Genomic DNA, 24,657 nt, shown 5'->3' on the forward strand with positions numbered 1-24,657 from the left:
GCGCGCGCCCCGCGCCCCGCGCCCGCTGAGGGTCCCCGCCGCCGCGGCCGCAGAGCCCCAGCGGTTGGCGGCGGCCGGGAGCCTCCTTAGCGGAGCCCCATGATGTCAGCTGGCCCGGAGCGGCGGCCGTGCGGCGGCGGGGATGGGGCCGAGGACGCCGCGCGGCTGTCTGCACGCCCCTCGTCCGGCCCGGGCCCCGGCTCGCTGGCCCCGTCTCCCGGCAGCCCCGGCGCCGCCGCGGCCCAGCCGCCCGCGAACCTGTGGCTGGAACTCGGACCTGCCTGCACGAGAGCGCAGCAATGCCCGAGCGAATCGAGCGGGCAGACGAGCGGGGACCTCGGCACGAGCAGCAGCAGCGGCGGCGGCAGTAGCGCCGGGCTGTCCCCGGGCTCCGACTCGGACAGCAGCGGCGTGGTGTGCGGGGGCCGCGGCGGAAGCGGGGGCATGCGCGGCGCCCTGTCCCGCTCCTGGAGCCTGGAGAGCCTGCGCTCGGCCACCGCCGGTAAGGGTGCCGCCGCCGCCGCCCCTCGAGCCGCCGCACCCCTTCCGTTCCCCGCGTCTGTCCGTCTAAAGCGCCTTCTCTCCATCCCCCTCGAGACGGTGTCTCCGCCTGCCCTTTCCTCCTGCACTTTTTCTATTGCTCGTTTCCATCTTCCGATTCCTTGGTTCCTCTTGCTTCGCTCTTCCGAATCTTTGTTTTATCGGGTTTTCTTCTGATTTACCACCACCACCGCCCACCACCCTCGTCCCTTCTTTTAACCACTTCTGTTACAGCTGAGCCTAGTGGGCCCCCTCCCCACCTCGTAGCCAGGCGCGTCCTCAACTCAGAAACTGAGTGTTTACGGTGAGAATAGAATGTGATCCCTTGGTGTGCTGTTTCTCTTCTCCAAACGTTCTTGACCGATGGCACAGGTCTGGCTTTCCGAACTGCAGTTCCTTGGGTTCTGTAAAATAGGAGAGAGGAGAAGGCTCTCTGGCTAAGGGTGGACTGGATTCAGTGTGTGGTCCTGGCTCCAGGACTGAGGCTGTCTGCCAGAGGAGAGGCTCTCCTCCTGGACCCGCTGAAACTGCGTTTGCCGGAGATGGGATTGCTGTGGTGTCCCCTGGGACTAGTGAGCTCCTCTTAGGGTTCCCTTTCATATCCTAGAGACTGAGTTCTGGGTGCAAATTGATAGGAAGACATTGACCCTAAATATTAATTAAGCAAGGAAGCCCAGAGTGGTAACCCTTGATTAGTTGTTAAACTATAATCTTTATGTTTTACTTCTTAGAAACATTCAAGTTAGTTTTGAGCCTTTGCAGTGAGAGCTATAAAGGAAGACAGGCGCTGCCTAGGAAACGGGGGTAGTGCACCCATTATGCTTCTGGATGGGGGTTGGGGTGCAGCCTGTGAAAGCTGCAGGGCTCCAGATACACAGGGTTATCTTGTGGCATCCCCTCCCCCATCGTTGTCCCATTCCTGTCCCCACCATTACTGGATGGAGCACAGGCCAGGTTGAGGAGGAGTAGAGGTTGGCTTGAATGTAAGAGTACCAAGAATGGCAGATAAAGGGTTTGAACTCTGCTCTAAAATCAGTAGACTTGAAGAAAGATGTCCATTCACCTGCATTGAGCACTCCATGACTCTAATCAGTCTTGTCTCAGAACAAACAGGTGAAACTCAGAAAAGTTGAATGACTCCGCTGTTGGTGTACCCTCCAACTAAAGGCTTTTCAAAGTTCTGCAGCTCTTTCTCCCTCCCATCCCAGTTCCTTGAAACTTTCCTTTCCCTCTTCTCCGGAGTGCTTAAATAGAAAAACCAAACTAGAAAAATTTTGGTTTTTAAGAAAACCAAACTAGATAAATACCAAAGGGGAACTTTAAGCAAATTGGCAAATGAACCCTTTCTTCTCTTTGCCCAGATAACTTTCCTTCCACTTCTACAGTCAGGTGAATTACTGCTCCTCCTCAGCAATGGCAGACCAGCCCAAAGAGCCCCTGGGAAGGGGGGAGGTTTGTGTGGAGTGTAGCCCTGGTGGCCCCCAGGGCAGGCGAAAGGCAGATGAATATGGCAGAAGCCTAGGTTTATTAGACACTCCTGAGATCCATGGGTGGTCCAGACTAGGCTGGGAGAACTGAGGCAGCATGGATGAGTTGAGAGATAACAGCTGTATGTGCATGAAGGTGTAGGGTGGGTGGATGTGGGAGAAGGGTGGGGTGAGGGGAGACAAGGTGAAAGCTAAGGCCCAGAAGGCTTCTCAAGGGGCTCAGAGTTGCCCCTGCAGTGTCAAGGGAGGGTTTAAAGCAACATGATACTGGAAGAGTTGACATGAGAACCCTCAGGCCTTGACTTTCTGCCTTGTTTTGGGAGGCTCTGCATGGGTAGTGTTCTCTGTATTAGAGGTATGAAAGGGTACATGAACCCTGTATAGCTGTGGGAGTCCGTGGAACCATCTCTTAACTGAATTCCTGGAGAGAATTAAGTCCTGATGTCCAGAGACACCCATTATATGCAGTGAATGAATTCTGTTCTTTTGGAATGGATATAACATCCTTGGTAGCATTCAAATAATTTTCAGGGTGTCTGTAGTTCAGTTGAGGAAATCTCATTGGAAAGGCTGCCATAGAGGAGAACTTGTTGGAAAAAAGAAAGGGAAGGTACATCTGCTGAGTATCTTCTACATATGCCAGGCGTAAGGCTCCATGTTACTTCATTAACCACATAAAAATCCATTGCTATCCTACAATCCAGATACAAAAATAGAGTCAGAGAGATGCAGTAACATACTCAAAGTTTCCCAGCTAGATCATGTTTGACTAGGATAGCTCAGTTGGTAAAGAATCCGCCTGCAATGCAGGAGACCCTGGTTCAATTCCTGGGTCAGGAAGATCCCCTGGAGAAGGGATAGGCTACCCACTCCAGTACTGTTGGGCTTCACTTGTGGCTCAGCTGGTAAAGAATCCACCTGCAATGCGGGAGACCTGGATTCAATCCCTGGATTGGGAAGATCCCCTGGAGAAGGGAAAGGCTACGCACTCTACTATTCTGGCCTGGAGAATCTCATGGACTGTATAGTCCATGGTGTCGCAAAGAGTCAGACACGACTGAGCAACTTTCAGGCCTGGATTGGTGTGTCTTATCAGGGGACTCTGCTAGGTTTGGAGTGGAGCCTATGCCAGGCCCAACAGAAAAAAGCACAATACTGGGGGAGTTTACACATTGAAATAAGGTCTTGGCTACTTGCCTGGTCACTGCTGTCTTTTTCCAATAGCCAGGGCTGTTTTTCTGGGTCCCAGGTACTCCCATTTTCAAAATGAGGAGATTGAAGTCTAAGGTCTGACCTCTTTTCTAATCAACTCCATGATTCTAGTCAGAGATGTTGATTTAAGGTGGGTTCCTGCTAGTGAGTTGGCATTTATCGCATATTGTATTTCTTTTTGAATGGTCTATGACTCTAAGACAAAGTACAAGTGTGTTGAATTGAGCTGTGTTTATTGCTTAAGTAAGGTTAAGAATTACCAGTAAAAGAGCCTTAGGAAAACCTAAATATTGGTGTTGTGATTTTTGTGATAGAGAATATTGCTAAACATTTTAAAAGCTGTCAGCAAGAGCCAGAAAGGCTAATACTTGAGACTGGAATTGCATCTAACCTGCAGGGCAGAACATTAGCAGAGAATCCAGCAGAGAACTGTAGGTAGACGTTCCTTGTTTCCAAAGACTTCTTGAATTTTAAATATCCAATTTTGACATTTTCCACTGTAATGTTACTTATCCTGATTTGGAGAAAGCTCTCCTTAAAGGCAAATTTTGAAAATAAAGCGTAGTTGACAGAGTAAAATTTCCATGGCCCTTCTTTCTGCCCCCTGTTCTCATAGCCTCTGTAGCCCTCTGCTATAGTATCACACTGCTGTTACTTGGCTGAGGTTTTTTTAGATTCCTATTCTGGATGTGTTGTCTCACAGGCTTAATTCTTAATTCAGGCTTCTGGGGTTGACAGTTCTTACTACCTGTGCTTTTGCATGATTTCTTGGGAGAGAACCCATGCTACATCTGCATTCCTCTTCAAGCCCTGGAGGTGGTGTTCTGCCTCAGAAGAGAATCAGACTCATGAGAAGACTATGCCTCTCTTGCAGTCAGACATTTATTTAACACATTATTTTCCGGGCACAGCACTAGGCACCAGAGATGGCAGACAAGTCATCCAAGGTCATTGCCCTTGAAGGAATCGCTGCACAGAGAGAGACAGGCAGTGTCAGCTCATTATGATAAGTGCTCTGATTGAAGTTAGCACAATGGTTTGATGTGCCAGAACCACTCTCAGTAGATAATTCTCTAGAAGGACTCATAGAACACAGAAAAGTGGTCATACTCATAGTTCCAATATATTATAGTGAGAGGATTCAAGTTAAAACCTAGGCAAAAGGTACATAGGGCAGAGTTCAGGAGAAATCAAGCACAGTCTTCCAAATATGCCCTTTCGTAGAATACCATGGACAGTGCTCAATTCTGCCAGCAACATGGTGACAACATGTAGAAAGTATTGCCAACCAGGGAAGTTCACCCAAGCCTTGAAGTCTAGGGTTTTCATTCGCAGTCAGTTAGGCATGCAGCATCCATAAGACCGACCTTACTTATTTAATCTTCGGTCCGTCCGGAGGCCACTAATACAGTGTAGCTCAAGGGCCCTAGCACAAATCATATAATTAGTATAAACTATCTGGCATGTTCCAATTTCCCAGGTATGAAAGACTCTGTTAGTGGACAGGAATATTTTAAGGACTTAAGAGTCAGTCTTCCAGGACCAACTGAAAATCAGTCCTTTCTTTAGAATATGCAAGGCTTGAACATCTTTGTCTTTACAGATAAGGAAGCACAGAAGCATTGTGCCAGACCCAACTTATTATGGGGGGCAGAGACAGGGAGGAAGTGCTTTAGACAGACATGTCAGGAGGAGATATTGGCTGAGACTTACTGCAAGTTAACTGTGGTGAGGAGTAGAAAGAGCTTTGAGGAGAAAGGGCTAACATAAACAAATGCAGAAAGATATATGAAGGAATGGAACCTATGCTGACTACGCACCAGTGCTAGGTACTGTGCCTCAGTATGCAGGAATTGCAAATAGTATTGAATGAAAAGCATAGCAAGAGATGGGGCTGGAGACAAGAAGACCAGACTGTGGCTGTGTGCTAGAAAATGTGGACTGACAGTTCTTGGAGCCATGGAAAGTTTTCAAGCAGAAGGTTGATATGACAAAATTGCTTGCATACTTTTTTCCATCTTTCTGTATTTTTCTTAAAGTTATACACAGTAAAAGTTACTCTCTTTGGTGTATAATGCTATGAGTTTTGACACACTTAAGCAGCTGTATAACCACCACCATAATCAAAATATAGAACTGTCATCTCTCTAAAAAACTAAAGCTGCCTCTTTGCAGTCAACCCCTTCACCCACCTCCAGTTGCTGGCTAGGCTATTCTCTATACAGATGGCTTTGCCGATTCCAGAATGTAATATAAATGGAGTTATATCATATTTTCTTTTTAGTCTGGCTTTTCTCCCTGACATAATGCATATGTTTTTGCATGTATCAATAATTGATTTTATCCATTTAATTGCCAAATAATCACTGAATGGATGTACCACAATTTGCTTATTAGTTCACTAACTGATTGACATTTGGGTTATTTCCAGTTTTTGTCTATAACAAACAAAACTTCTGTGAACATTAGTGTATGAGTCTCTCTATGGATATAAGTTATGTTTCTCTTGGGTAAATACATTGGAGTGAATTGTTAGATCATTTGGTAAATGAATATTTAACACTATAAGAATCTCAGTTCAGTTCAGTTGCTCAGTCGTGTCCAATTCTTTGCAGCCCCATGGATTGCAGCATGACAGGCTTCCCTGTCAAATACCAACTCCCAGAGCTTGCTCAAACTCGTGTCCATTGAGTCAGTGATGCCATCCAACCATCTCATCCTCTGTTGTCCCCTTCTCTTCCTGCCTTCAGTCTTTCTGAGCATCAGGGTCTTTTCTAAGGAGTTAGTTCTGCATCAGGTGGCCAAAGTATTGGAGCTTCAGCTTTAGCATCAGTCCATCCAATGAATATTCAGGACTGATTTCCTTTAGGATTGACTGGTTTAATCTCCTTGCTGTCCAAGGGACTCTCAAAAGTCTTATCCAACACCACAGTTCAAAAACATCAATTCTTCAGCACTCAGCTTTCTTTATAGTCCAACTCTCACATCCATACATAATTACTGGAAAAACCATAGCTTTGACGAGACGGACTTTTGTCAGCCAGATAATGTCTCTGCTTTTTAATATGCTGTCTAGATTGGTCAGAGCTTTTCTTCCAAGAAGCAGGCGTATTTTAATTTCATGGCTGCAGTCACCATCCACAGTGATTTTGGAGCCCCCCAAAATAAAGTCTGTCACAGTTTCCATTGTTTGCTGATATATTTGCCATTAAATGATGGGACTGGATGCCATGACCTTAGATTTTGAATGTTGAATTTTAAGCTAGTTTTTTCACTCCCCTCTTTCACTTCATCAAGAGGCTTTTCAGTTCTTCTTTACTTTCTGCCATAAGGGTGGTGTCATCTGAATATCTGAGGTTATTGATATGTCTCCTGGCAATCTTGATTCCAGCTTGTGCTTCATCCAGCCCATCATTTCACATGATGAACTCTGCATATAAGTTAAATAAGCATGGTGACAATATAAAGCCTTGATGTACTCCTTTCCCGATTTGGAACCAGTCCATTGTTCCATGTCCGGTTCTAACTGTTGCTTCTTGACCTGCATACAGATTTCTCAGGAGGCAGTTAAGGTAGTCTGGTATTCCCATGTCTTTAAGAATTTTCAGCTTGTTGTGATCCACAGAGTCAAAGGCTTTGGCATAGTCAATAAACAAGAAGTAGATGTTTTTCTGAAACTCTTGCTTTTTCTGTGATCCAGCAGATGATGGCAATTTGATCTCTAATTCCTCTGCCTTTTCTAAATCCAGCTTGAACATCTGGAAGTTCTCAGCTCATGTACTATTGAAGCTTCGCTTGGAGAATTTTGACCTTTACTTTGCTAGCGTGTGAGATGAGTGCAATTGTGCAGTAGTTTGAACATTCTTTGGCATTGCCTTTCTTTGGGATTGGAATGAAAACTGACCTTTTCCAGTCCTGTGGCCACTGCTGAGTTTTCCAAATTTGCGGGCATATTGAGTGCAGCACTTTCATAGCATCATCTTTTAGGATTGAAATAGCTCAGCTGAAATTCCATCACCTCTACTAGCTTTGTTTGTAGTGATTCTTCCTAAGGCCTACTTGAGTTCGAATTCCAGGATGTCTGGCTCTACGTGAGTGATCACACCATTGTGACTATCTGTGTCATTGAGATCTTTTTTGGATAGTTCTTCTGTGTATTCTTGCCATCACTTCTTAATATCTCTGCTTCTGTTAGGTCCATATCATTTCTGTCCTTTATTGTGCCCATCTTTGCATGAAATGTTCCCTTGCTATCTCTAATTTTCTTGAAGAGATCTCTAGTCTTTCCCATTCTATTGTTTTCCTCTATTTATTGCATTGTTCACTTAAAAAGGCTTTCTTATCTCTCCTTGCATTCAGATGGATATATCTTTCTTTTTCTTTTTGCCTTTCACTTCTCTTCTTTCCTCAGCTGTTTGTAAGGCCTCCTCAGACAACCATTTTGCCTTTTAGCATTTCTTTTCTTGGGTGTGGTTTTCATCACTGCCTCCTATACAATGTCACGAACCTCTGTCCATAGTTCTTCAGGCACTTTATCAGGTCTAATCACTTGAATCTGTTTGTCACTTCCACTGTATAATCGTAAGGGATTTGATTTAGGTCATACCTGAATGGTCTAGTGATTTTCCTTACTTTCTTCAATTTAAGTCTGAATTTTGCAATAAGGAGTTGGTGATCTGAGCCACAGTCAGCTCCCGGTCTTGTTTTGGCTAACTATATAGAGCTTCTCCATCTTTGGCTGCGAAGAATATAATCAATCTGATTTCAGTATTGACCATCTGGTGATGTCTATGTGTAGAGTCTTTTCTTATGTGGTTGGAAGAGGGTGTTTGTTATGGTTAGTGCATTCTGTTGGCAAAACTCTGTTAGCCTTTTCCCTGCTTCATTTTATTCTCCAATGTCAAACTTGCCTGTTACTCCATGTATCTCTTGACTTCCTACTGTTGCATTCCAGTCCCCTATAATGAAAAGGACATCTTTTTTTGGTGTTAGTTCTAGAAGATATTGTAGGTCATCATAGAACTGTTCAGCTTCTTCAGCATTACTGGTTGGGGCATAGACTTGGATTACTGTGATATTAAATGGTTTTCCTTGGAAACAAACAGAGATCATTTTGTTGTTTTTGAACAGAGATCATTTTGTCATTTATAAGAAACCCCAAACTTTTTTTCAAAGTAGCTACCATTGAATTATGACAGTTACCATTGCTCAGAATCTTGTCCATGCTTAGTATTGCCATTTTTTTAACTCATTCTGTTAGGTGTGTAATGTCTCATTTGGTTTTAATTTGTAGTTTCCTAAAGACTATTGGTGTTGAACTTTTTCATAGGCTTATTTTCTGTATTTATATCGTCTTTGGTGGAAGTACTTGAATCTTTTGCCAGTTTTTCTTACTGTTGGGTTTTGAGAGTTCTGTGTACTATGTCCTGAGTACCAGTACTTTGTCAGATGTATGATTTGCAAATACTGTTTCCGGTTGTGGCTTGTATTTTAATTCTCTGATAGTTTCTTTTGCAGAGAAAAATTTTGTAATTTTAGTGGAATTTATAGTTTTTCTTCTGTGTATCATACATTCAGGGTTATAGTCAAGAAATCCTGACTGAACCTGAGGACGCGAAGAGTTTTTCCTGTGTTTTCTTCAGGAAGGTTTTATAGTTTTACATTTTATACTTAGATCTTTGGTCCATTTTAAGTTAACTTTTTAAGGTTTGAGATGAAGGTGAAAGTTCTTTTTTTTGCATTTGCATGTGCATGTGCAAACTTTGTAGCACCATTTAGTTCAAAGACTTCTTTCTCCACTGAATTGCCTTTGTGCCTTTGCTGAAAACCTATGTTTTCAGCAAAATCTATGTTTCTGTCTGAACTCCCTATTCTTTTCCACTGATCTAAGGGTCTGTTCTTTTGCCCATACCACATGATTCTTGATTGTTGTAGCTTTCTAGTATGTGTTAAAATCAGGTATGTAAATCACCTAATTCTGTTCTGGTAACCCTATTAGCCTGACATCAGGCCACTTTTCCAAGAGAGCTTTGTAAACATTAACTCCATGAAGTCAGCCTTAACTACTTACAGTGTCTGGTTACATTTGACTAAATCAAATCATTCCCAAATATGTCATTCTAGGCAAGGGTTTGATTGCATAGCCAGTGTTCCAGGTATTCCTTCCGTTGAGGACAGGTTCTTATTGAACCTACAAAAATAATTACATTGCTCTGAAAATAAGAATACTCAGTAAGAATTTTTAAATTCTGGAGGGGTCACACAGGGAGAAAAAGATATCATTTACCAATGTTTCATTTAACTTTACAAAGTATAGTCTGGTGCTGCTGCTGCTAAGTCACTTCAGTCGTGTCTGACTCTGTGCGACCCCATAGACCACCAGGCTCCGCCGTCCTTGGGATTCTCCAGGCAAGAATACTGGAATGGATTGCCATTTCCTTCTCCAGTGCATGAAAGGGAAAAGTGAAAATGATGTCGCTCAGTTGTGTCCAACTCTTAGTGACCCCATGGACTGTAGCCTACGAGGCTCCTCCGTCCATGGGATTTTCCAGGCAAGAGTACTGGAGTGGGGTGCCATTGCCTTCTCCAAAAGTATAGTCTACTAAGTGGCAATTTATGAGTTAAAGATAATGTGAGAAGAACAAAAGAGGGTTCTTGTACATCTAAGAGATAGAACATTAAAATGAAAGATCTGATGAGAATTCGTAATAAGAACGATGTAATGGACAAGGAAATTTAGTTGTTTCTGCAGTGTACAAAGCAGGATAATGAATTCAATCAAAAAAATCTGAGACGACATAACTATAAACGTATGACTAACTCTATTCTTAAAGAAGGCCATTAACATCACATCTAATTTATTAAAATGGATGAACATTTGCAGGGAATCTGTACAGAGGATGATCTTTACAGAGAACAAATCTTCAGGATGTAAAAATCCTAACCAAATTATGTTATGAATATGGAAAGTATACAGTTAAAACATGCCAAAAATATCTATATATAGATTCAATAAGTCTGAATCAGGTCTGTATATTAGCATCTGTATATTAATAAACATCAATAAAGCAAAGAACTAAAGAGCCTCTTGATGAAGGTGAAAGAGGAAAGTGAAAAAAACTGGCTTAAAACGCAACATTCAAAAAACTGAGATCACGGCATCTGGTCCCATCACTTCATGGCAAACAGAGAAAAAGTGAAAGCAGTGACAGACTATTTCCTTGTGCTCCAAAATCACTGTGGACAGTGACTAAAGCCATACAATTAAGATGCCTGCTCCTTGAAAGGAAATGTATGACAAATCTGGATAGCATATTAAAAAGCAGAGACATCACTTTACTGACAAAGGTCCATTTAGTCAAAGCCATGGTTTTCCAGTAGTTATGTATGGATGTAAGAGTTACCATAAAGAAGACAGAGCACTGAAGAATTGATGCTTTTGAATTGTGGTGCTGGAGAAGACTCTTGAGAGTCCCTTGGACATTGAGGAAATCAAACCAGTCAATCCTGAAGTAAAACAACCTGAATAGTTGTTGGAAGGACAGATGCTGAAGCTTCAATACTTTGGCCACCTGATTGGAAAAGATCCTGATGCTGGGAAAGATTGAAAGCAAAATGAGAAGGGATCGGCATAGAATGAGATGGTTAGATAACATCACAGACTCGATGGACATGAATCTGAGCAAACTCCAGGAGATAGTGAAGGACAGGGAAGCCTGGTGTGCTACAATCCATGGAGTTGCTAAGAGTCGGATATAACTTAGCTACTGAACAACAACAAAGGGAAAGCCATGCAACTCTTCTGGCTTGACAGCTCTTCCCATTTGACTCATCAGTATCAAATATGCCTAAATATATCTAGCACTTGACTTTTTTATAAGGTGAGAGAACAAATGCATTATGATTTTCCAGAAGCCCTCTGGGAAATCACAAAGACAGTTTTAAGTGGAAAAATCATCATTTAGGATTTAATTTTGGAAACGTAAAATATCAAAAACTGTCACAAGATTTGAACACTGATTAAGTTGGATCTGGGTTACTGAGAACGGTATTTGGCTAACTAATAAAATATTTCTAAAATAAACATGATTGTAAAGAGCCTTATCTATTTCCTAACTATGAAACTTTAGTTTTCTTAAATAATCAGAGTCATAACAAAGTCAACAAACACAAAGGAATGATTTTGATAATACAGAGAATCTCTACTATGTAGGCAGATTGCATAGAAAGCAATTAATAACCTTCTACAACCTCTTACTAAGAGTAGACCAGTAGGGAATTCCCTGGTAGTTCAGTGGTTAGGACTCCATGCTTGCATTGCTAAGGACCCAGGTTAGATCTCTGATCAGAGAACCAAGATTCTGTAGGCCATGTGATGTGGCCAGGAAAAAAAAAAAAAAGCTGACCAATAATCTAAGAAGATGTTTTCCTTTTAATAGAACATCAAAATCTTTTTTTATCAGTATAATATTATATACTAAAGTTCCTTTTGAAAATCTTACGTAAAACCCCATCAACTCCTAGTCAGCTTTGATCGTGACATAGACTTTCTGTATCTATAGATACAGATGTAGCTCTGCTATATCTCTTATAGCAGAGCTTCTCAAAGTGGAAAAAACTAACACATTGATTAACTATATGCAGTCTCTCTGTAGCATATAAAAATAAAAAGCAAGAGTACATAAACTTAACTTCTATTTAGTATCAATGATGCAGTATTCTATTTTACTGAAATTATCTACATAGCTTTCCCACTCAACAGTTAACTCCAAGGTTGAGTTACTTAAAGCTCTTAGAAATTATCTTCAAGCTGACATACTTCCAGTTGAAAGTTTGTCAGAATTATGACACAATTTGTTTAGGTACAAATGTACATTTTTTATAATCTTAAACATTTAGTATATATGATGCTAGCTTATACAATCAGTAAGCCCTTATAAGTTTAGGAAGAACACACCCAAGCAAAATTAAAATCTACAAATACATTATTTAACACAGATAGTTATTTAACACAAAGAAGACATAGCTCTGTTTATTAAACCAAATATTAAGCTAGTCTTATTTGTCAAAAGATTTACCTAAATTTACTTGAAGTGTGTCTTAGTCTCTATGAGAATACCTCTATTTTTCACACTGAAAATATTTGAGATTCAATTTCCTTAACTTATGGTAATATTTGGAATAGTCAACTTATATAAGTATTTATTTCTAGGCCAATCAGAATAAAGCTTCTTTAAGAGATCTTTATAATCTCAATTTCCCTGGTGGTCCAGTGGTTAAAAATTACCAATGCAGGGAACATGAATTCAGTCCCTGGTCCAGGAAGATTCCACATGCCATGGGGCAACTAAGCCCATGCACTACAACTACTGAGCCTATACACCTAGAGCCTGTATTCCACAATGAGAGAAGTCACCTTAATGAGCAGCCTGCGCACTGCAACTAGAGAGTAGTCCCTACTCCCTGCAACTAGAGTAAGCTCTCAAGCAGCGACAAAGACCCAGCACAGCCAAAAATAATTTTAAGAGATCTTATAATCTAATTTGGTTATACTATCTGGAGTTAGGAAAATATTACACTTTCACGCAGTGAGAGGGAAAGGCTTTTCTGAATTATAAACATGTAAATACACAGATATACAGAGACAAAAACTTCAATTATACAATGTCAACCATGAGTCACTCATGATCCAGAAATATAAAACTCACCTGTCCAGATACCCACTTCTGACTGGGCATGGAATTCTTGATTTGAGCTTAAGGTGGAAAACTAACCAGATTGCCTGCTATCTTCCACTCAACAGAAACAAGTTCTCTATAAAACTATAGAGAACTTCATCTTCATCTATTGACAGAGATCACCAAATGGTCAGACTATGAAACCCAAAGAATTCAGCACCAGAAATCAAGTGATTACTGAAAAGGTATCAGAATCAAATCCTTATCATGCTACTGATGGATGCAAGTCTGGAGATCAGGAGTGAAACACCATTTTTCCCCATCAGTGACCAGGAAGAGAGGCATCTGTGTGGAGTAAGCAGGGATCGAGGCAAGGTCTGGCCCTATATAAGTCACAGCCCCAAAAGCGCCAGCAACAGGATGCCCTGGGCAACTGAGAAGGTGGTTTTACTCAATCTGTTGTAATAGGGATAATGCACTTTAGTGAGGAAAGTCTCAAAGAAAAAAGGAGAAAATTTGGGGTTTTATAGAACAAGGGAGTCACTAAAGAAGGGTGTAGGTGGTCTTATCTCAGGATGTGGGAGAGTAGGGTGGTCCTTTGTGACTAGCCCTTTCAAAGAACATGAAAAGATCACCAAAGGAGGGAGTTTCTCTGTTTTCTGTGGTCAGAGGGATCAGCTTAAACATTGTCAGAACTGTTGCCTCCTTGTCTATTTTGAGAAAGAGATTGTGTAGACTTGGGATTATTTTTTGTTTTGTTAATGTTTGGTAGAATTCAAAGTGAGGCTGTCTGAGCCTAGAGGACTTTGCTGTTGTTGTTAGAAGGTTTTTGTTTGTTTCATTTGTTTTACTATGAACTCAGTTCTCTTCATAGATACAGGATTATTCAGGGCATAAACCTTTGATGGTTTAAGATGTTTCAAGGAATTGGTCCATTTTAACTAATAGAATGGGAAAGACTAGAGATCTCTTCAAGAAAATTAGAGATACCAAGGGAACATTTCATGCAAAGATGGGCTCAATAAAGGACAGAAATGGTAGGAACCTAACAGAAGCAGAAGATGTTAAGAAGAGGTGGCAAGAATACACAGAAGAACTGTACAAAAAAGATCTTCACCACCCAGATAATCACTGTGGTGTGATCACTCACCTAGAGCCAGACATCCTGGAATATGAAGTCAAGTGGGCCTGAGGAAGCATCACTACGAACAAAGCTACTGGAGGTGATGGGATTCCAGTTGAGCTATTTCAGATCCTGAAAGATGATTCTGTGGAAGTGCTGTACTCAATAACCCAGCAAATCTGGAAAACTCAGCAGTGGCCACAGGACTGGAAAAGGTCAGTTTTCATTCCAATCCCAAAGAAAGGCAATACCAAAGAATGCTCAAACTACTGCACAATTGCGCTCATCTCACACGCTAGTAAAGTAATGCTCAAAATTCTCCAAGCCCGGCTTCAGCAATACGTGAACCATGAACTTCCAGATGTTCAAGCTGGTTTTAGAAAAGGCAGAGGAACCAGCAATCAAATTGCCAACATCCGCTGGATCATCAAAAAAGCAAGAGAGTTCCAGAAAAACATTTATTTCTGCTTTATTGACTATGCCAAAGCCTTTGACTGTGTGGATCACAATAAGCTGTGGAAAATTCTTCAAGAGATGGGCATACCAGACCACCTGACGTGCCTCTTGAGAAACCTGTATGCAGGTCAGGGAGCAACAGTTAGAACTGGACATGGGACAACACGCTGATTCCAAATAGGAAAAGGAGTACATCAAGGCTGTATATTGTCACCCTGCTTATTTAACTTATATGAAGAGTACATCATGAGAAACGCTGGGCTGGAGGAGGCAAAAGCTGGAATCAAGATTGCCAGGAGAAATATCAATAACCTCAGATATGCAGATGACACCACCATTATGGCAGAAAGTGAAGAAGAACTAAAGAGCCTCTTGATGAAAGTGAAAGAGGAGAGTGAAAAATTTGGCTTAAAGCTCAACATTCAGAAAACTAAGATCATGGCATCTGGTCCCATCACTTCATGGCAAATAGGTGGGGAAACAGTGGAAACAGTGGCTGACTTTATTTTTCTGGGCTCCAAAATCACTGCAGATGATGATTGCAGCAATGAAATTAAAAGATGCTTACTCCCTGGAAGGAAAGTTATGACCAACCTAGACAGCATATTAAGAAGCAGAGACATTACTTTGCCATCAAAGATCCGTCTAGTCAAGGCTATGGTTTTTCCAGTGGTTATGTATGGATGTGAGAGCTGGACTGTAAAGAAAGCTGAGTGCCAAATAATTGATGCTTTTGAACTGTGGTGTTGGAGAAGACTCTTGAGAATCCCTTGGACTGCAAGGAGATCCAATCAGTCCATCCTAAAGGAGATCAGTCCTGAGTGTTCATTGGAAGGACTGATGTTGAAGCTGAAACTCCAATACTTTGGCCCCCTGATGCGAAGAGCTGACTCATTTGAAAAGCCCCTGATGCTGGGAAAGATTGAGGGCAGGAGGAGAAGGGGATTACAGAGGATGAGATGGTTAGATGGCATCACCGACTCGATGGACATGGGTTTCGGTGGACTCTGGGAGTTGGTGATGGACAGGGAGGCCTGGCGTGCTGTGGTTCATGGGGTTGCAAAGAGTCAGACACGACTGAGCAACTGAACTTAACAACTAAATTGTTGAATGTTGGGCATAGAGTATTCCTAATGTTCCCTATTGTGTTTTTAATGCATTTACAGTCTGTTTTCTTTTATTTCTGTAATTGGTAATTTGTACTTTCTTTTATTTTTAAGTCAGTCTGACAAGTGCTTTATCAATTGTGTTGACTTTACAAAGAACCAATTTTTGTTTCATTTATTTTTTCTGTTGTTTTTCAGTTTTTAATTTCATTGACTTCCTCTTTTGTCTTTATTTCCTATCTTTTCTTTCTTTGGGTTTATTCTGTTGTTCTCTTTCTAGTTTCCTAAGGTGTAAGTATAGACAGTTGATTTAAGACCTTTCTTCTTTTCTAATAGAAGCATTTAAACCTATGAATCCTCCTCTAAGCACTGCTTTAGCTGTATCTCACAAATTTTGATGTCAGATTTTAATTTTTATTCAATTAAAAATATTTTCTAGATTCCCTTGTGAGTGCCTCTTTTATCTATAGGTTACTTAGAATGTGTTTTTAACTTCCAAACTTGGGATTTTCCCAAATATCTTTTATTGATTTCAAGTTTAATTTGATTTGGTCAGAAAACATATTTTGTTTGATTTAGTTTCTTTAAAAAATTTTAAGCTTTATTTTATGGCTCAAAATATGGTCTATCTTGGTTAATGTTGGACACAAATATCACTTTGAAAGGTCATTTTTGTACAGAGAACAAGTAGAGTCCATCAAGAATTGTGCTGAGCTAGAGAGTGCTGGGTGGCCAGGCTTTGACAAAATTGATTGAGACACCAAAATGAGAGTAACAGTCTAGCCTTTAATCACTCACTACGATAGTGTAAGCAAGAGGAGAAAGCACTGGCTCCCATAATGTTCCCTTTTCCTGCATATCTGCACAGATGGAGAGAATGTCTCACTGCGGAGAAACCCCAGAACAGAGGACTCGTACCATTTTATAGATGGGGCACCAGGGATAGGTAGCAGGGAAAGGATAGGAGTACTGGATGAGACTGGAGAAAAGTGTCTTCAAGGTTTCCACAAATCTAAATATAGAAGCACCTGGGCTAAGGATGCAGCTATGTGTGGAGCATGGCCAGCCAAGAGGCCTGAGTCCTGACTGTAACCCCGCTCAGAGACTGCTGCACACCAATTCTGCTGTGAATAGGGCACCTTTCCCAGATAAAAGTCTTTGTAACTCCCTTTGGTCAGACCTGAAAGATCACTGTAGGTTTTTGACCAGGAGTTAGACTCTTTAAAGTCTTTTGTGGTTGTTTACATTGATGTTGCGTGCATGTTCAGTCATGTCCAACTCTTTGTGACCCCATGGACATGGGAACCCCACGGACCCCACCAGGCTCCTCTGTCCTGGGATTTCCCAGGCAAGAATACTGGATCCAGGTATAGAACCCACATCTTCTGTGCCTCCTGCATTGCAGGCAGTTCTTCACCCACTAAGCCATTGAGATTTCCTGTAATGGTGGCCATGAACTGAAACACTAACAGTAGGAAAAGTTGAAAGTAAACTTCGAAAGGTTTAGTAGGAGGTATTGCCCAGACTTGGTGGTAGATTGGTGTCATAGGTTGAATTTCCTTGGAAACAATCTCAGACAGAATTTAGAACACAGGATGTTTATTGAGTGTCTCTGGGGATCAACATGCATGAAAGGAGAGAAAGGAGGGAGTAGTGGACAAAGGAAGAAATCAGCTATGATGCAGATCCATCGACAGCCATGGCCGAGTTACACAGGAGCTAGAATGGTCCTTCACAGTTGTCTTAACTTGGGCTGAGATGGTGAGGACTTTATCCTTCCATATAAATTGATTGTGGACCACTCCAGGAAAGGGCAGAGCATTGGCTATGATGGCTCTCTGAAGGTGCAGCAGTCTCTGAGGGCACTGTCACTGAAGGCTACTTGTCATCCATTTCCAGCATTGGGGCAGCTGCTCACAGAGAGCAAAAGAGAGGTACCCAGAGGGACTTTGGTGCCCAGAGGGGTGGAGATGGTCTCGCTGAGACAAGTAGTCCAGGACCAATAGGTTGTAGAAAGATGATGGGTTATGTTCTGGACATGTTGAACACTTGGGAATCAATAAACAGGATCAGGTCCCCTTTTCCCAAGTTGTACAAAGAATTGATTGGATTATCATGTTTTCACTTTATGTATTACCTAATGCTTTGATGTCTTGGGGCCTTGCTAACACTAGAGAGAACACCCCTCGCAGGTCTAGCTAATTCCTAGAGCCCATGTTCTTCAAATACAGTCTAGCAATCTAGTGCCCATATCCCCAGTCTAGTGCCCCACCTCCTTTATCACACTCCCACATTCAGTGCCTCTATGCCCTGTCTTAACCTTTCCAGGGTCAGGGGCCAGACCACTAGGCCAGCCTCTACACCCCAGAACCCACTGAAGTGATTCAAATGGAGCAGTCCTGCCTGAGTACCCTGCCTTACCTTGCCGTCCCACTGAAACCACAGCACAGACTGGCCCACATTTCCCCCCTCCCTGTGCCTCCTGACTGACCCTGATGGGTCCCCATTGTCCCTGCATGATATGCCATGCTTCATATTTCTAGGGACTGTGAGTATAAACTTCTTCCTTCATAATGGTCATTTCTGTGTCTGCATGTGTTACTGTACTTGACCAAAACAAATTCTGGGTGCATTTTAAAACATGAATTTAAGTAACCTAGGCTTCCAGAAATCACTGCAGATGGTGATTGCAGCCATGAAATTAAATGACTCTTACTCCTTGGAAGGAAAGTTATGGCCAACCTAGACAACATATTAAAAAGCAGAGATATTACTTTGCCAACAAAGGTCCATCTAGTCAAGGCTATGGTTTTTCCAGTAGTCATGTATGGATGTGAGAGTTGGACTGTGAAGAAAGCTGAGCGCCGAAGAATTGATGCTTTTGAACTGTAGTGTTGGAGAAGACTCTTGAGAGTCTTGGACTGCAAGGAGATCCATCCAGTCCATCCTAAAGGAGATCAGTCCCGGCTGTTCATTGGAAGGACTGATGTTGAAGCTGAAACTCCAATCCTTTGGCCACCTCATGCGAAGAGTTGACTCATTGGAAAAGACCCTGATGCTGAGAAGGATTGGGGTCAAGAGGAGAAGGGGATGACAGAGGATGAGATGACTGGATGGCATCACCGACTCGATGGACATGAATTTGGGTAAACTGTGGGAACTGATGATGGACAAGGAGGCCTGGAATGCTGCGATTCATGGGGTTGCAAAGAGTCAGACACAACTGAGCGACTGAACTGAACTGACTGAGGCTTCCAGACCTGTCATCTAAGCATCTCTCTACCTACCCTCTGTTATCAGTAGCTCAAAGAACATTGCTGAAAGAATGCAGATGAGGAAGAGAAAGAAGAAATGCCATTTTAAATAAGAATTGTTCTATTTAATCCTCATAACAGTTCTATTTTATAAATAAGAAAAATAATAAGAGAGTCCACAGAGTGTACTAAGTGGTGATCACATCACACAGATGATTGATTAGGTAGCTTGAAATTGACCTCTAGTCTGTCAGTTTACCATGCTTCTTCCATTCCACCTGCGTCTCATCTGAAATGCTTATTTGGTCTCTTGAGCAGTGAGGAAATTGCTGTGTGACGAGGTTGTCTAAGGCGATTACTATGAAAGCGAAACTAGAAACGCACATCCCAGAGTGTGGCCTAGACTACAGCACTAATTGTGAGCAATGTTAGGTGAAAAAGGGGATCCACAATCAGATAACTTTGGGGAAGGCAGTTCAACCATCTCAGAGCCTATGATTTTCTTATCTGCATTGTAGCGCTTTCAAAGTTCATTTGACTCCAGAATTTGTGTGTGTGTGTGTGTGTACACACACCACACGTGTACATCTGAGGGACACGAGTCTATGACCTCGTGCTCACATTTTTCTGCTCCACCTGCACCATAGGATGCTGCAAGCCTCCCCTGCACTCCAAGTTTATTGCCAGGATGGTTTGATAGTCAGGTGAGAGGTTATAAAAGAGCCTTCTGAATTATGCTCACTGATATCAGCCAGTAGTAGTGCCAGCAAATAATTCGTTTTGAGGGGAGAAGGCAGATGAAGGCAGATGTGGAAACATTTGAGAAAGTTTCAGAAAATAATCTGGACAGCTCTCTGAATTCATTAGTCTTAACTGAGAACCTGAATTGTGTAAGGTACAGTGAAAAAAAACCAGTTGGGGCCCATAGACTAGAGGCAAGTGATGTAAAATGAGAGATGTAAGCTTAAGCAAAAGAAGAGATGTGGTGTAAAAAAGCCGAGATGCAACCTGGCCCAGTAAGAGCCTGGGGATCAGGCAGCAGTGGGGGTCTGTGAGGGCACTTGTTGCTGCTCTCCTCCATGCCAGCTTCCTTCTCTGTCTGCTGTGGAAAGCAGTGTCTTCCCAGGAAGCCAGCACAGTCATAATTGCCTCTGTGAGCTGGGCAGACAGACGTTCCAAGAGGTATCTACTGCAAGGGAGTTTCTAGTCTCATTAAAAAGATGCTATTTATACACAGGAAGCCATGAAGACACTGATTGCTAGAAAGCACAGCTCAGACAGGACTGCTAAGCCAGTTGAAGTGGAGAGGCTCCTTGAAAGCTGGTGAGATGGGCTCAGTGGGGTCTGAGCTGCAGTGGCGTGGAGATGCAGCTGTTCAGTGATCAGACATCAGAAGGGCCGGCCTGGACTGCATGACAAATCTCAGGACACCCCACCACCACCAGCAATAGAGCCAGACTAACTTGGGGCCCAGCACAACCAACTGTGAGATCTCCTTAGCCACACAGTCCCTTTCAGCAGTGCCTCTGCTTCATGTTCAGGCTGCAGCCATCTCCCTAAGAAAACAGGATTGTAAAGGGGCTAGTGTGAGATACAGGTGAAATTGGGGGAAAATAATTGGCAAGAGGTGCTTAATAAGTGTCTGCACCTGCTCTTTCTCCCAGAGCCTCTCCTGCTTTGGGCAGTTCAGCGGGAAGAGCACTTCCCTGCACAAGCACCAGCAAGGAGCCTCTTTTAGTTTCCTGTCACCCATCTCACACAGCAAGCAGACTTTTTCTGTACTTCCTGCATGTCTTCCTTCTGATGTATCTGCCACAGTTCAGCAGTCCCACGACCCGTGACAAGGGCGCAGCCGCCCACATGGCCAGGCAGCAAAGGGCTGGGCCGGCCTGGGCACTGAGCCTGCCTTGGGCTGCTGATGCAAGCCCACGCCCAGGCCAGCAGGGAGTCTGTGAGCTGCATTTCACTGTCCTGCACCCAGATTCACCTGGGCGGGAGCACAGGGAGGCAGCTCTGGGAAGTCATAAGGTAGCCCAGCATCTCTGGCTTCCGGAAGAGGCTCCTCAAAGAACCCAGTTGATGGTGCATCTCCTTCCACTGTGGAATGACCACCACGTTTTTTAAATTTATTTTTAATTGAAGCATAATTTCTTTACAATATCGCTTTGGCTTTTGCCATACATCAACATGAATCAGTCATAGGTACAGATATTTCCCCTCCCTCTTGAACTTTCCTTTCACCTTCCACCCCTTCCCACCCCTCTAGAGCCCCATTTTAAGTTTCCTGAGTCATACAGAAAATTCCCATTGGCTATCTGTTTTACATATGGTAGTGTATATGTTTCCATGCTACTCTCTCCATTCTTCTCAGCCTCTTCCTCCTCGGCTCATTTGTCCATAAGTCTGTTCTCTATGTCTGCATCTGCATTGCTGCCCTGCAAATAGGTTCACCAGAACCATCTTTCTAGATTCCATGTATATGCATTAATATATGATATTTGTTTTTCTTTTTCTGACTTATTTCACTCTGTATAACAGGCTCTAGATTCATCCACCTTATTAGAACTGATGTTCTAATAAGCGTTCCTTTTTGTGGCTGAGTAATATTCCATTGGGGCTTTCCTGGTAGCTCCGATGGTGAAGAATCTGCCGGTAATGCAGGAGACCTGGGTTTGATCCCTGGGTTGGGAAGATCCCCTGGAGGAGGGCAGGGCAACCCACTTGAGTATTCTTGCCTGAAGAATCCCCCCGGACAGAGAAGCCTGGAGGGCCACAGTCCATGGGGTCCTAAAGAGTCAGACACAACTGAGCGACTAAGACAGCACAGCACAGCATTCCATTGTATATTCCACATACCACAGCTTCTTATCCATCATCTGTCAGTGGACACCTAGGTTGCTTCAATGTTCTAGCTATTGTAAATAGTGCTGCAGTGAACACTGCGGTACATGTGTCTTTTTCAATTTTAGTTTCCTCAGGGTATATGCCTAGTAGTGGGATTGCTGGGTCATATGCTCATTTTATTCCTAGTTTTTTAAGGAATCTCCATACCATCTTCCACAGTGGCTGTAACAATTTACATTCCCACCAACAGTGCCAGAGTGTTCCCTTTTCTCCACACCCTCTCCAGCACTTGTTGTTTGTGGGTTTTTTTTATGATGGCCATTCTGACCAGTGTGAGGTGATACCTCACTGTAGTTTTCATTTGCAGACCTCCACATTTTGATGCTGCTCCTCACTGGATTCCTGGCAGAGCCTGCAGACCTTCAGCAGTGGGCATTAGCTATGTCAAGGCCACATTGACTGTGGGATTTTAATGGAAAAGCAGCTTGTGAATGTGATGATAGATGTGGATTAATGTTCAAAGCATCAAAATTGATCTTTTAGTTTATTTTTAAAGAAATAACCTGTAGGAAGCACTGGGCTTGGAAGCTTGGATGCCAACTGTGCCTCTTACTGTGAGGAGTGAGCAAGCAACCTGAGTCTCTGCCCTCAGGCTTATCATCTGTAAAATCAAAACCATAACATGATTCTGAGGATTTTCATGAGAATTAAAGGAAGTAATGTGTGCAAAAGTTCCTAATTTATTGCCTAGCACAGAGGGAGTAGATAGATGCTCAATAAATTCATGGAATAAATTATTTAATTCTTGGTAGAAAAACAAGCTGAGTAAGTCCTTCGTGGATGAGTAGGTCAGTCTATACCAGTGAGTACCCAGGGAGGCTGTCTGGCCACTGGCAACAGACTCAGCCAAGAGAGACCAGAGGCAAGTGAGGCTCCTCTCACTCCATACCCCTGAAGTCTACCCCAGGGGCACCGGAAGAGACCTCCTTAGGCTGGAGGCTTCCTGTTGGTCTTGGAGGCTTCTCTCACTCCATGCGTGAAGTCCACCCCAGGGGCACCAGAAGAGACTTCCTTAGGCTGGAGGCTTCCTGTTGGCCTTGGAGGCCAGAACTCCCAGTTCAGGCTGCATCTGAGTAGGCTGTGTTCCATATTTGGAAGCATCTTGGGCTGGAAATTAGTCTCACACATGAAGTTGTGATACGTGGACTCAAAGAAATGAAATTGGATCTGGAGTTCAGATTTAAAGAATTAATTTTTATTGATTTTTAGTATTACAAAATTAATATATAATCATTATAGAAATTTTAGAAAAAAATCACTTGAAATCTCCCAACCCAGATAACATTTCTATTAACATTATGGTATATATTGGCCAATCTATATTCTGTGTATAAACCTTTCATTAACAAGATGAAACTCATAGTATTGTTTCATGATCTGTTTCCCGCCCTCCGCCCGACACACACACACAATAATATGCTGTGAGCTTCTCTAGATGTTATTAAATATTTCTCAACAATATTATTTTCATGGGTACTTGTTAGTCCATTTTATAGACATGTCATGGTATTTTTATTTAATACATTGTTGTTGAGCATTTAGGTTGTTTACAACTTTTTAGTATTTTAAACTCTTTACTGGGTATATTTGTAGCCTTTCATCATTATTTTCTTAAGATAAACTTCTAGAATTGTATTTTCTGAGCAAAACATGTAAAATTTGAAGGTTTCTGATATGCTTGAATTAAATTTTGTGGATCTTTGCAAACAAAATTTTTATGGCTGTGCTTGGTCTTCATTGCTGTGTATGGGCTTTCTCTAGTTGCAGTGAGTGGGGGCTAATCTCTGGTTATGGTACGTGCGTTTCTGATTGCAGTGGCCCCTCCTGTTGCAGAGCACAGGCTGTAGGTGTGTGGGCTTCAGTAGGTGTGGTGCACAGGCTTATTTGCTCCAAGATATGTGGAATATTTCCAGGCCAGGGATCAAACCTGTGTCCCCTGCACTGGCAAGCAGATTCTCAACTGCTGGACGACAGGGAAGTCCCTTGATTGTGGTTTTATTTACCATTTGGTGTGAATCCCTAGAGCAGGATTATGTTTTATCATTTCAGTAATATATTAGACCTGGTATATTTGTGTTAGGGAAATATGCTGTATTATAAACAATATATTTTGTAAAATAGCAGTGAGCATCAGTGTGATTTAAAAAAATCTGAGAAGAATAAATGTAAAGGAATAAAAGAAAATTTCCCATAACCTCTCTTCCCAATTAAATCCATTCTTAACATTTTAGTATTTTTTCTTCCAGATTTTTTTTCTGTGCACTTAATGCAGGCTGAGATCATCCTATAGCCCCATTTGGTACTTATGTTGGTGTGGCTTGTGTGCAATGAAATATGCTAGACCTGTCTCCATCAGCTTCCTGCTCCCAGGACACACGTTCTAACCTCCTTGTTCCTGATACCACACAGCACTGTCATGAGCACCAGGCAGATGCTTTATATAGACCTTCTCTGAAATGATTTGAGAGTTAGGAAAAGCAAAGGTAAAATCAGTCTGTGGCCATATGGTGGAGAATTATCACCATGTCATTAAGACTCTGCAGGGGCTGGAGACAGCTCTGTACTTCCAGGATTAATTCTGAAACGGTGTAAACTGATCCCTTTGTACCCCTGTCAGCAAATAAATAGCATTTAGAGTGAATCATTTCCCCTGCACATGTTCACCTTTACCTGGGACTTCCTAACCTCTGCGATGTGTTGGGATACAGTCAGATTTGCAGCTTTGGAGTCTAGACATATTAAATTTTGAAGTGAGCTTTTAGAGTTTGACAGATTCAGAAGAAAAAAATTATATATAAAATGAATTGATATCATACAGACCTAGTTCAGCCTTCTTCAGTATCTGCTGATACTTAATAAGCAAAAAAAAAAAAAAATTAAATCAGCATCTTTAGATTT

At 42.4% G+C, this 24,657-nt stretch overlaps 1 protein-coding gene across 6 annotated transcripts in view; it reads left to right on the forward strand.

Moving 5' to 3' along the window:
• The window catches only part of ARHGEF4 (Rho guanine nucleotide exchange factor 4), a 265,787-nt gene that overhangs the window by 152,224 nt on the left and 88,906 nt on the right, over window positions 1–24,657 (forward strand). For 2 of the 6 annotated variants that reach the window (XM_081583141.1, XM_081583140.1), the window contains exons 1-2: window positions 100–116; window positions 172–502. The exons of 2 other annotated variants lie outside the window; for them this stretch is intronic. In XM_081583141.1, the coding sequence (XP_081439267.1) occupies window positions 100–116; window positions 172–502 (348 nt within the window). Of the gene's footprint in view, window positions 1–99; window positions 117–171; window positions 503–17,205; window positions 17,363–24,657 lie in introns of those variants that run through there. 2 more of the 6 variants (XM_081583143.1, XM_081583144.1) reach the window with 1 other exon arrangement.

The sequence above is a fragment of the Giraffa tippelskirchi genome, chromosome 3 (genome assembly GCF_054371585.1).
Source record: "Giraffa tippelskirchi isolate mGirTip1 chromosome 3, T2T-mGirTip1v1.2.pri, whole genome shotgun sequence".
NCBI lineage: Eukaryota > Metazoa > Chordata > Mammalia > Artiodactyla > Giraffidae > Giraffa > Giraffa tippelskirchi.